General features: G+C 39.1%; 1 protein-coding gene across 2 annotated transcripts; it reads right to left on the bottom strand.

Moving 5' to 3' along the window:
• Positions 1-501: 501 nt before the first annotated feature.
• Positions 502-12,899, bottom strand: LOC115746669 (phosphoinositide phosphatase SAC3). Of its 2 annotated transcripts, none has more exons than XM_048278247.1 (16): positions 12,199-12,899; positions 11,143-11,347; positions 10,895-11,060; positions 10,300-10,522; positions 9,939-10,015; positions 9,582-9,769; positions 9,406-9,503; positions 8,999-9,132; positions 8,763-8,891; positions 7,844-8,207; positions 7,035-7,156; positions 5,714-5,827; positions 4,265-4,441; positions 2,908-3,072; positions 2,336-2,435; positions 502-983 (listed from the first exon to the last, which is right to left on the bottom strand). In XM_048278247.1, exons 1-16 carry the CDS (start codon positions 12,280-12,282, stop codon positions 861-863), a joined length of 2,469 nt encoding a protein of 822 aa, XP_048134204.1. In that variant the 5' UTR covers positions 12,283-12,899; the 3' UTR covers positions 502-860. The 2 variants fall into 2 exon arrangements, with proteins under 2 accessions (XP_048134204.1, XP_030538397.1); XM_030682537.2 differs by having other exon boundaries at positions 4,265-4,456; positions 12,199-12,898.
• Positions 12,900-13,901: the final 1,002 nt, after the last annotated feature.

Here is a 13,901-nt window from a genome sequence, read left to right as displayed (position 1 = left end):
CCTTCTTATACCCTCAGTACGAACAAAAGCATCAGCTTTAGGTATCCATAACTCAGTGCCATTCGTCAGGTAGACGCATGAGTGTTGACCTCAATAGTTAGCTTACAGTGTAAGAGCGGCGATTCGCTAATGCAGATGACCATCAGTACTCTAGATCGAGACATTATGGCTCGTAATAGTTTTGGCCAACTTCACGGTAGACCAAATAGTAAGATTAGCTCAGCTAATTTTTTTTCCTTCAACCCTATATCTTTGCATCAGACTTGAGACACATCCAGGGATTGACTAGTCAACTGGTAAAAACGCAACTGGAGTTTCTCAGCGATTGCATGATCGATCCCGATGGTGGCTATAATAATCGGACATGTTAATGAAGAGGGACTGCTATTGACATGCATATACCTCAAACCAGAGGAGTATTTACAACCGTCAAGGCTTTCTAGTACCTCTTGACGGATATAATTTTGCAAAGCAAGGCACGCGTAGCTGCAAGTAGGCTCATCAAGGAATAAAGAATCAATTATCTGCGGCTTAAAAGAAGCCGAGCTCACAGAGTGAAAGCAGATAGATATTTACAAGCTCGACCTACTGAGTCCCTGGATGAAATTGTTAAGTAGACGAAAATGAAGAGCTCCAGAAAGAATTCTAACCGTTGCTATTTACTCTTTTGTACTAATCAATCAGGTCACTCAACCAGGACTAACGAAAATACTGAAGCCGATCCGTTTTTTTCTCCCTCCAAGTCCTCGTGTTAGGTATACAGTCCTATATCATCCATTTGATGCATTACCTCTGTAATAGATCGGAACAAGTTCAAAAAACGGGAACACGAGAAGAACCTTGAGGGAATCGGCTGGGCTTCAGTGGCAGAGTGCCTCCCCGTTGGTTACCCATTGTACAAAGCCATCTGGAAATTCCTCCAACACATCAGAAGTATGGGAGGAGTTACGATACGATAGCTCAGTTGCAGCATGCTCCCTTCCCTGGAGAGAGAAGTAATACCTATGCTTACTCAGAACAAAGTCGAATAGTTTCTCGTTATGGAATGGCACGATGAATTTTTAAAAGCAATGGTCACTGGCTCAAAAAGGGTTCTCTTCCCAGACAATAGGATTAGAATGAAATAAAACAAAAAACATCCCTTGTCTGAAAGGACAAGCAGATTTTAAGAGAAAAGCAAATCCTCCCTTACCCTTTTCAACCAGACATTACTGATAACTCCTGGTCACACATATTGCATGCTAAAGAGGTTCCAAGGACCATCACAGTTGATTGGCAAGAATAAGTACTTGACAAGACACCGACCAAACAATATCACCTACTGTTTGGATTGGTTCGATAGAATCAGCATTGGAACAATTTTAAGGTGAAAAGAGTCCAACCAAACACTAGCATTTCCAAAGAATATAGAACTTCTGTTTACCAAATGATCATATCTTTAACAGGTACAGCATATGCTCCAAGCGCATCCATGCCCCTACATGCTGTCCGTTGATCAGACCATTTCGCAACATTTCAATTATTAGATTTACTGTCAAGCTCCATTGACATGATTGGGGTTGCTCCAAATAAAAACATCACAATTAACTCTAGATGGCTCTTGGTGCTACCATGCTGGTAGTTTCAACTCTCAGGGGAATTGAAATAATTAGGTCAACCGGAGCATACTACGAGCCATTAATTGAGCCATTACACTAGACAAGAACATACCAATTTTATCGTATGGATAATTCAACACAATCTATACAATAAAAAAGAATGAACTGAACCCCATAAAGTTATCTAAAATGATATTTTCTTGTTCCAGAAGGTTCACAACTATTACAAAGTGCCAGTAAACTATTTTACATTGAAGTTGTGAGCTTTAATTTGAAAACTCACAATTCGACCCCCAATTTTTGTAAGAACAAACCATTCTCATCTGTCTTCAAGGCATAATAAATGAGGCAAAAGAGGCCGATATATAAAAAATATAAGGATCATTGTAATCTCAGTAGACTTTCAACGATTGGACGGGCACAGTGTAACAAGAGCCACTCATTGGAGGGCTGAGGAAATTTTCCATTTCAGATGAAGATCACATCCCTGAGCACATCTATCAACTCTACATTGTAGTAAAGACCATATCTGGACAAAAGATTAGCTAAACATATGCCCATTATTCTAAGCTAAGGTACATAAAGCAGGTTGAGTCCTGCAAGCAGAAGTCATTTGTGCCCTACTACTGGAATGCTTCAGAATTGAAATTCGCATTTAAATGGTGTCTCACCGGTACGAGTCAACACGAGTTGATTTCTGTAAAGTTGTTGCTAGAATCTTGAGGAAGGGCACTGACCTTCATGCTGGAATCACTTGTAGATGGGGTCGCCCCAATTCCATACATGACATTCTCAGATGACAATCCGGCAACAGGAGAGCTTGTGAGAATTGATGACCTATATAGATAACTTTGTTAACAAACAGTTCTTCCATACTGGATCTATATACTCAGATCACATCCAACTTAAAAAGTAAACTGACCAAGAGTCGTAGATGGTCATCTGTAATAACAAGAGTGCATATACATCCTTACATTCGGCGTGTAGGAGTAAATATTTATGTAGCTACACTGTCTGATGCCAAGAACAACGAAATAGAAATAACTCTTCAAAAGACAACAGAAGTTAGCGAAAGAGAGATGTGTAAGAAGTCCTTGCTGTGAAATTTTAACATATTGACAATTTGTGACACTACTTTGGCACAAGCACATAGGCTGCTGTCGCTAATATCATGTGGCTAATATCATCCAAAATAACCCTTTCTTAGGTGAGGAACTTGTCAAGAATCCACTGATCAATTAATCTTTTTCACACTTACAAGTTAGTGTCCTAACATTTCAACCTTGAATCTCCAAGAACATGAAATTACCTTTCGTAAGGCTCCTCCTCACATGAGTTTCCTGATGATGAGAGCCAATCTAGATCAAGGAAGTTGGAGAAATTCGTTGCATCTCCATACTCAGAGTAGTAGATATGATTGTTTTCTCGCTGTACATCTCCAAATAGCTGTGTCCGAGGCATTGAAGGAGTGTACCTAAACAAAGATGCATTTAAGTATGGATAAAGGTTCTGCCACTTGTCATTTGGCAACTAGCACAGAATCACACATGAAGTGCAAGCCACAATAGCCATGTGGAAGTGGGACAGTTAATGTGTGAACACATCAAGATAGTAGGGAGGATCATTATGACACATAAAGCTTCTAATTCCATTTAGATCATGTAGACACGCATCTATATAGCAATACAAGGGACTACTTGCATAAACTATCTTTTCTAAAATCCATTATGTCCAATGTTAAGTACAACGAGAATGTGCCATAGTAGTCTATTTGGTTGGAATACTCAGCTCTCAACCGAGACCCAGGTTTGAGTCCCAGTAAAAGAATTTCATTTTATCTATTTAAAAAAAAAAAGTTAACTAAGGCTCATTTGTTTAACAGAAAATGAATAACTTGGAAAATATTTTTCTACAAATGATCGCTCGTATTGCTTACAAAAATGAATTAACTAAATATATTTTTATTGTCCATGAAAATATTTAGATACAAATTATTCAACATCAACATCACCTTTATCCCAAACTAGTTGGGGTCGGCGATTTAGATATAAATTATTGTAAAATGAAAAATATTTTCCATTTGATCAATTACAAAATCATTTTTAGGAAAATATTTTCCAAATCATTCGTTCCCAAATAAACAAACGAAGTCTAAAGCATAAGACCTAAGAAAGGGCCTTCTTTGTTAGTTTTCTAATTTTGTATCTGAAACCAAATGAAAACCTCGACAAGAGAGATTCACTAAAGCAGCTCCCCACCTCATCATTTTTAATGTCCCAGCATCAATCCCAAAATAAAACGTCACAAATGTAGTGCTCTTGAAAAAGCCCAGGTGAAAAATCCTCAAAGAACTACCCTAGGGCACAGATAAAAAGATGGAAACAATCTTCAGATGCCCTAACTTGACACAATAGATGAAGTCAAACAGATGGCATATGGCAATGCACTATGTTGTACCATAGATTTTGTATAATCCACCAGAGAACACCCCTTACTTCACAACACAACTCCGTCAATCAAAACGAATTCATTCTAGCATCCACAGCCAGCAGAATACAAATTCAAATTGACTTCTCCTTAGCTGTTGTGCATAAGTCGTATCCTAAGCAACTGAACAATTTAGATGGAAATGTAAGACGTGCGAGGAAAAGATGAAATAGCCAAACCTCGTAAAAGTTATTTCACTCTCTGAGGTTGAAATGTCAGGTGACGACTCGCTGAGTGCTCTCCTAGCTTCCTCTGATCGATCAGGTAAAACTGAACCACAAATCTTTTCCGGCTCGATCTTCGTAGTTGACATTAACGGGCTTGTTTCTCGAAGAATATTTCCATCTGACATGCATCTCTTGAAAATTGACCTAGAAACATTATAGTCCTTAACAATCAAATCAAACTCATAATCATCGTTATCAAATTACCTGATAACAAAAGTCAGAACTGTGAGAACAATTATCCACCAAATTTAACTGAAAATACATCACAGACTTCCTCAACCCCCTCTATTTACCCATTCTCTCACAATGACAATTAGATTCCAGTAAGCATTTATTTTCCTCAAGAACCAGAGCTGGTGCATAGAAATTAAGCCCATTATTTGATCTATCCCCCCCCCCAAAACCCCCCGCTGCTGCCGCCGCCAACAAACCCCCCCTAAAAATAATAATAATAATAATAATAATACATAAAGAGAACAAGAAGCAAAGGGAGAGAAGGTCCAAATTTTGGCAGTTCAATTCTAAAGAGAGAATATGCAACCAAATCGACCCAGTTAACAACTATAATATAGCAGAAGATAAAACTAGAATAATATAGACAATCCCCTACCCAGATTAAAGTTGCAAATTCTAGAAAAGTAGTAATTATTTTCACCACTGCCGCCACTGTCGCTACTAGTGTTACTATAAAAGTATCACTGGTCGCTCTACTCCAGCTATAGAGAGTCAGTTAATTTGATATTACTGAATTGATAATAGCATGGGACAATCTAGAAAATATGTAGACAACGGATATTTCAATTCTAAATAATTGTTGAAAATAAAGCTCTAAGAATTGTACAAGGGTTAATACAATACATGTAACTTAACCCACAGCAGAAGAAAAGCCTTTCAATCATACCATTATCCGAAATAGTAAACCAACTAATTGCATCACCCACATCCTATGTGATCAACTATACAGCAAAATGATCTTATCCCATGCTTTAACTGCCATGATGCAACACCACATTATTTGTCTAATAGTTCTAACGCAATAAAATGCCAAGGTGCCACAAACATGGAATTTTGTGGAACTAAGATTCTTTAACTTCTAATAGGGAATCCGTTAGCAAGACACATGCCCCACTCGTATTATCTACGCGTGAACTACATGGCTGTAAAACATTACATTTTAGTAACTTTAGATATTTCTCCTCGTGATGAAAAATAGTAAGTCATTACCAAAGCACTATGTCTAGTGCAATATAGATTCATGAATTTAAGATATGTAGCTATCTGATCTACAACGCTTAAGAACCCCAAAAAAAAAAAAAACAGATTCAAAATCCCAGTAATACACATTGCACTAAAGCTGCCAACTATAAGCTCAGTTGTGTTAGGCCAGCAAAACACAAGTACCTTTCATCTTTGTCGACATCCGCCTCTCCATTCCTCCCAGAACCAGAGGGCTGGTCAGAATCCAGCTCCCAGACTGCAGGCTTATCAATATCTGGCTGGAAATTCCCCAAAAATCTGGCAAAATTGTTGAGATATAAACTTAAGACAAAACATCCCACCGATTGAATTTCTTCCGGAAGACCAAAAAATCATTTATGTGCATAAATAATGGTAAAAAAGGAAGCTACATTAAGTACACCCACAACCTAAGTATAACTGACAACGACACGTGACACACGACACAACTTGCCGACACGTCATTTCTCAAAAAATAAAGAATTCCAATATGTTGGGACACATTGCATATTAAATACATAATTTTATGTATGCATGATAAATTATCTCATATATATAAATATTAGTGATGAGTTTTTTTTTTTTTTTCTTCTTCTTCTTCTTCTTCAGTTAGGGATTCATGATCAGATTTTTTTTTTTCTCTAGCTGGGTATATTAATCATGGGGTGGCTGAGTATATAACTTAAATATATATTATTGATAAATTTACTTTTTATCCCTAATTTATTGAAAATATTTAAAATTGATCCCGTGCATATTGAAATGGCTTGTCGTGATGTTGGGACTCCCGTGTTGTTAGCATGTTTGGAGCACCGACCACATGTCAATCGCATGTCCGAGAGTGTCGGGAGAGTGTCAGAGAGCGGCGGAATGTTTGAGAGTGTAGGACACGACACAAAGGCCTCCGAAGAGTGTCGGTGCTTCCTAGCCCACAACATATCAAACTTACTATTGAGAACAATCTTAAAAGTAAATTATCATTGAGCCCAGGAACAGCGCCAAGGCATCAATAGTAGGGGCAGCTGCCCCCACACCTTAACTTTCACATTTTTTATAGTTCTGATACGTTCTTCCAGACAAATATTGAACGTCTTTGTGAGTTGTTTATGTTTAGCCCCACTAAATTTCAACCCAGTAACATTGACCCATAAAAACTCATATCATGCTTCGAGTTTGTGTCTAGAATTTGGAATTTTTCTGAGAGTTTAGGCGGATTTCTGAAGTGTGATGCATTTCCTAGAGACAAATATAGTACATTAATCTTAATTAATGTGAAATCAATTTTCATAACGTTCTAGCTCCATCCCTGCTTGAGGTATGAGGAATCCAGGTTTTGACAAGGAAAGCATAATTCAATTGGCATACCATACTAAAAACGATCATCCTTGTAATGCAGTAGCATTAGAGATTAAAAGTCTAACCAAACTCATCCAGGCTGTTAATAGAGCAAAAAGAAAGCGAAATACTCATGTTAAAAGAAGCTTACACATCTATTGCATCCTGTTTCATAGCATCCATGTAAGCATTGTTGTAATATCGTTGCAAAGTTCTGAAGAACTCTTGCGATTGAGTGGCTGCTTTCCACTGACCCCGTCTCTCAGAGAATATCTGCATAGCCAAAGTTGGACAAGTAAACTTCACAAACATTTCACAGATGAAAGCAGCAGCAATTACCCAGTGCTAAAAGCTAAATCCTTCACAAATTTTAAGTAAAACATTCTGAATAGTTGAAATTTCTGGAATAATTTGTAACCAAAGAATACTAGGATGAAAGTTGAAGAAAAACGAGTAGAGAGCATTCAATACCATAAACATGACTTAATGAAAACCCTGAGCGACCATGAATTACCACAATACATAAAATGGCAGTTGTCTCTGTTCCCCTTGAATTCAAGAATTTCACGATAAGGCTATCTAAAAAGTTTTAAAATGTTTAAACTTTAGTGTTAGCAATTTTAAAGGGAACAAAAAAGGATTCTGATGGAGAAAAGGCAAAGACAATTCATATTTGCTTGAGTTCATTGTTAATTTAAGATGTCCATGGGTTATTTCTCCACCTCCCTTACACAAGTGAGCGATGGCCTAATGCATATAACTTAGTTTCGTTCATCTCAGCATTGGACTAAGTTCCAGAATCAAAAGAATGATAAAGGGCATTTGAAAGGGAAATTCCTCTAAAAATCTCAGCAATGCCTGAATACAGTCAAGCAGACATTATGCATACAAATCCTCGGATGAACCACCTTATTAAGGTTTGAACCATATGCTAGGGAAGCAACTTTTAGATTATTGTACCTTGTTATGAGCCGCTGAGCCACCATATTGATGAGCTAGTGTGTCCCCCATGCTCTCGTAGAACCCCATCAATTCATCAGCTAAAGGAGCACCAAGGTCTATTTTGGGGCAGTCTATACCTCCAAGGGCATGAAGTTGGTGACCTAGAGCAGTCAATCCGTATGCATATTGCGCAACATTTGTTCGATCCAGACAATCGATGCAATTGGTTCTTAGTACCCCTCTTTGGAACATAGGAGGCTTTCCAGAATGATCTCCATTTATTAAGTTGTCACCTTCACTAGGTTTTCTCTCTAAAAGATCTCCCAAGTCATTTTCATTCTCACCAAGATCCCTTGAAGTCAAGCCGCCATTATTAACTTTCCTGCATCATATTTGCACCAATTACATGCCAAGAGGAAATCAGAACTGCTGGAAAAACACAACAGAGAATGACACTGAAGATGCATCTTACCCATCCATGGATTATTAGATTTACATGGAATAAGTAATGAGGAATTAACAAATTTAGCACATAAGGTGACGAACACCCAAACAGAAAAATCATGCTTGCATATTCATTGTGATATCATAAAATGACATGATGAGAAAACTCCGCAAGGCATGTCTATGTTTTGGCAAAGGAATAGGTCTTTAGTGAGAGGTTAAAAGTTCCAGAACCAAGCAAAGAAAAGGAGTGCAAAGCAACATCCTTCATCTCTATATATCTCCCAAGAGAGCCAGAAATATAGAAGATCGCATCTCAAATAATAAGGTATTAGATGAGAAACACTAATTCACAAAAATACTACTAAGTAAAAGCTTTGGCATTAAAAAAAAAAAAAAGTTGATGCCAAAGTTTCACAGTATGACTGTCTTCATGATGGTTTCAGTAATATCATTCACATATTTAAGCAACTTCGACGGTTCCTTCACTTACTCTAAAGAAGACCGTTTTAGACAATCATCAGGTCTCCAGGCTGGGGATACTTGACAATAGAAGAAACCTGTTAACGTTAATGCATAAGTGGCCACTCTGCCCAAAAGTAACAGTGCATTTGTAGCTTTGCTGTGACGAAACAGGAGAAGAAAAACAACTTTAGAATAGATCAGATTTCACAAGAAAGAACATTAATATAAGAAAGTGGCCACGACTCAAGCTTATAAAATGTTCACCTCCGAGATTGCTTGTGTAGGTCCCAGTGAAGAAACCTCAGACAATTTTCCTCAGGCAAGTCTTTATTAATAAAATCAATTGCATTGGCAAACTCTGCACGAAGAATGGATTCTCGAGGCTTCTTCTCTTCCGTCTGTCAGCAATGGGAATTAATAGGGAGTTGTATGAAGGGAAAATGATTGAGTCAAAGCACTCCATTTGTTATATAAACAAAAGTAAAAGGCAAGCTACTTGACCATATTTAAGTCCCCCACTTTCCAATACTGACAGCATGTTTAGAAAGAATAAAAGGAAGAGAGTACACACACATGATGGCATGTCAAAAAAAAGAATGAAACAACGACAACATTAAGAAGTATCATCGACAAAAATTAAACCCTTTATACACAGAAACGGGCACAGTTACCTTAATCAGGTTTAAAATAATTATAGGATTTCCATATCTGCTGACAAGATTTTCAAAATGAAGTCGGGTGGCTTCATAAGTCTGGTCCTTCTTTGACACTGAATGCAGGAAAAGTAAACATAAATATACAGTATATAAGCATCATCACTTAAACCAAATTACGTACAAGAGCGTACCTATTATATCTGGTTTAAGGTTCAAACGGGAAGTTTCCTGTGACCAGAAAAGAGGGATTGACCCACGATTCTGGACAATAGAAGTTATTTGCACGGGAAGGCCTTCAGGGACACCCTCATACACTATCTGTTCTGTCTCCACATCGTTAGCTACTTTGCCCTTTTCATTTACCCCTCGTTTCAGGTACCTAATGAGTTAAGTAGAAGGAGCACTTAGAGAGATAAAATAGATGCCAGATCCCACACATTCTGGCGAAAAGTTATTCGCTATGAGGAGGAAAGGGTGCCAAATTTGGCTGAAGGTATCTTAAAGAATTTGGAACAAAAATCGAAATAGCATCAGTATATAGTTCCCACCTCATGCCAGCATAATGTCGTGAACGTCTTGCAATAAGAGTCAATGTGAAGTCTCTTCCTGCAACAGAAAGTGTAGCCTAGAATCAAAATACCACGATTCATCAGTATGATTTGAATAAGAAAATGAAATAACAATATTTTAAAAGCATGGAAAAGGTAGAGGGTGCCAACAATTGCAACCAAAGTCTACACAATAATTGTAAAACCAGCATCTTTTAACCGTGTTGGTACAAATGAAAGTCAAAAAAGAAGACCAATAATGGCGCTTTTAAACAACAAAAGAAAAATTTTGAATGACAACACTTGGAAAGCTCATCAATTCTTAGAATAAAATATCATCTTAACAATATTTATTCCTCACCTGTTTAAAGAAACCATACACTAGAGCAACCGTCCACATCGTGTTTTTGAGGTGATTCCGAATTTCCCGAGTTAAGAATTCGTTCCAGACGAACATGGTCTCGTAGAGAACGTGCCCAGCCTCATTATCACAAAAGTTCTTTTGTAGGCTACGCATAACATGGAATGAGTAGCTAAAAAAGAAGTCCTTTGTGAGGTCAATTGTGCATAGGAGCCTCTTGTATCTAATACATGAAAGGAAGAAACACAAACAGAAAATTAGGTGGCCAAAGTTTCCAGAAGAAGACATTATAGTAGCAGAGGAGATGGTAGTTTGAACAATAGCAGCAGCTGAAGTGCAACAAAACATTGAACAATAGCAGCAGCCGAAGTGCAACAAAACAGCACATTTCACCCACAGCACCACCTGTCGAGCCTCCGGCAACCAAGTTCAGGTAGAAGATAGAATAATGCAGGCGTATCTACTTGTATATATATGTAGCAAACATAGCATAAACATTGCATACACTTCATAACAGAAATTTAAGGAAATTCTCTTTTCAATTGCCGTCAAAAGAACCATGAGATCTACACGTGCACACAGCGCAGAAATTGACCTGTCTTCATCCCTCGAATTAGGTAAATTGGAACGAACAGTGGAATTTGGAAGGGGAATCATCTCGCTCTTCGAGATGGCATACACAGTATGACCACAGATGGCACCTATCTCTCTTCGCTTTGTTATAAGCAGCATGTAGTACGGTCCTAAGAATTTAATGAACCCTGTAACAAGATGACAATGAGTTGTCTTGTGATAATTATAGACTAAGAGTAATGCAGCTATAACAAGAAAGATTTCACATACCAACTATCCCGTAGCAAGTCGTCACAAATTTCAATCCTCCAGTAGATATGTTACCCTCGTGTATTCTCCTTAACAGGTCAGAACATTCAAGCTCAGTATAAGTGGTAGAATCTTCTAGAATGTTTAGCTCGGATGGATCCAGTCTATCAATCTTAAGGACTCTCCAATATGTCCTACTCTTGTCCCTCCCTATCATGTAGAACATCTGTAGCATTAAAAATTCCAGAAATAGTAAGTTAGCTGCCCAACTTCCAGATCAGAATTGAGGGGGTAAATGAGCATATCAGTTCACAGAAGCTAAGTAGCGCCGGAAACAAGTATTTGAACACTGTTTGATACTTGCAAATAGAAAAACCAAAGAGCTATTCCTAGTTTTGCAGAAAATTATTCCTAGTCAGGGCTAAAGCAACAGAGTATGCATTCCACATGCAATCATGTAATGCATCTGAATTGGATGAATTCACATGCAAGCACGTACATCAGCATCACAATACTTCAAGAAGCTGCTTATAATAATGGAGACTGAATTGCCATTGTCAAGAGCAAAATGCTATCCAAATCGCAATTCTCATGATGACAGAGGAAAAGGGAGGGGGGGGAATCACTGATTTAATTCAGGTTCTTCCTGACAACCTTGTATCTCAACTCCCATGAAGCAATCAGGAGAAGCTAAGAATGAATGTATTTTCAACTTAATGAGCTCAATCATATTCCTCGTTAGTGTCCTGTTAAATAACTGAAGCCGATAGCATCCCATTAACCCATTGCTATATCAACTAAACAACTTTGAAACGAAGTTCATTCAATTTCCTCAAAGCTTATTAACTAATCTAACCAACTTAACACCCGCCTCCCTCAACTAAAGGCTGACCCAATCAATATAACCATCAGCAACTCAAACTAAACTGAGCTGAAACGAACTGACACGATTAAGAACAAGTCACTGTGAACGACAACTACCGAGGAAACATCACAAAAGCTAAGAACATAACGTCAAACTGAGAAGATCTCAGTTAAAAGCAAATTAGCTGAACCACACGCGAGAAGATAAATTACCGATCGAGTCTCGTAGAGCCTGAATTTCTGCATACAGGCTTCGTGAGAGCGAAAAGAGCTCTCAATCTCGGCACACAGAGCCATTCTTCGCAAACACCTCTCCCTGACCTCCGTTCAGGTCCTTCCCCGAGCCACAGGCTCAGGGAAATTATCAGAAAAGCATGCACCAGACGCGGAATCGAGGACCTCGCCCTTTTCACCCTACAACCAATCCACACAACGAAGAACAACAACGGAAACGACAGCTATCGCTACTCCCCATGCACAACACCGAGCTCGGCTGCTTCAGGTAGAGCATCTTCCAATCAAGCTCCGTAATCAACCAATCTCCAATTCACCTCCGACCTCGAGACGCCGCCGCCGCCGCCGCTACTCCTCCGCTTCCATTCACCGACGCGCGGAACGAGGGCGAACCGCCGGAAAGCCTCGCGCCAGACCGCAGGCGATCCTCCTGACTCGAGAGCGCAATGGCCGAGATCGGAGAACGCCCGATTCCTCTTTCCACCAGCAGATTCCGCGTTGGAGAGAAGATCGAGCCTCGAGATCGATCGAGAGAGAGAGAGAGAGAAGAGGCTCGGGAAGGAGAGGACGGAGATGGGAGGTTCGAGAAAAGAGGCGAGTGTCCAAAGGAGAGAGAAAGAAGAGAGAGAGAGAGAGGGGGAGGGAGTTATGATTGATGATGATGGTGGTGATGATGGTGTCTGGTCCTGGCTTTTATACCGGAGAGATGGTGCGGCAGCGATCAGGTCAGATCTCACAACGAGCGAGCGAACGAAAGCCACAACTTCGGTGGATCGCTCCCACCCGCATGTGATACGTATTATGGCAAATTTCAATAATTAAATGAAAATGGATTTTCGGCAAATTGTTGTTGTTTTTTTTTTTTTTGGGCGGATTTTTCTGATTTTATGCTGACGATGATCATGTTTTTTCTCCTTTTCATTTTTTAAATTGGTTAGAGGTGGTCATCCTTTTGAGGAGTACAACGTATGGATCGTTTGTTAAGGAACTTGTTTCGTGCACTAAATTGGGTCTAGGGCTCTTTAAGGATGAGGATTTAAGGTTTTCTTTAATGCTTTGGCCTTTAGGGATGAGGATTGGGGGTTTTTTTCGGTGCTTTAGCATGTGCTTGGTAAATTCCCATTGTCGCTGGACTTTGATTTTCATCTATCATGCGATACCGAGCTTTCGATCTTTTCAATTACTTTACTTTTGTCGAAATCTGATCAATAAAAATGCCGACATGATAGCCACTCTGATCCGACATGATGTTATGTCTACCTCGACGGAAGAAGCGAATGTCGATCTAGAAAAAAAAATAACAATATCGAGTGCAATAAACGGAAAGGGAAACAAAAAACCAACTCAATGTGGTCCTAAGGCTAGCAATCACGAGTTTATCCAAGCCAATGGGTTCGAAGGGTATTTGTCATCGTATTTAGAGGAGATTATTTAGTTATAAAGCCTAGCTTGGCCGGTCCGGAGACCGCCTACCGCGAATCGACAAATTCACATACATGAGACCAATCTAGGGAGGCACGGCTCGGTGAATTCGTCAATCTCGGGCCTTTAACCTATGCATATGCTCTGTTGCATGTAGTAGTTTGCACTCGGTTGCGGGATTTGAAGATGTGGCCTTTAATTCCCAAGCTGGAAGTGCCCTTTGACACCCCCAATCAACTATGTCAATTCTCAAAGATTAT

Source organism: Rhodamnia argentea, chromosome 4, assembly GCF_020921035.1.
Source record: "Rhodamnia argentea isolate NSW1041297 chromosome 4, ASM2092103v1, whole genome shotgun sequence".
Classification (NCBI taxonomy): domain Eukaryota; kingdom Viridiplantae; phylum Streptophyta; class Magnoliopsida; order Myrtales; family Myrtaceae; genus Rhodamnia; species Rhodamnia argentea.
The sequence above is the reverse complement of the archived record's forward strand: the minus strand, read 5'-3'. Positions and strand labels throughout refer to the sequence as shown.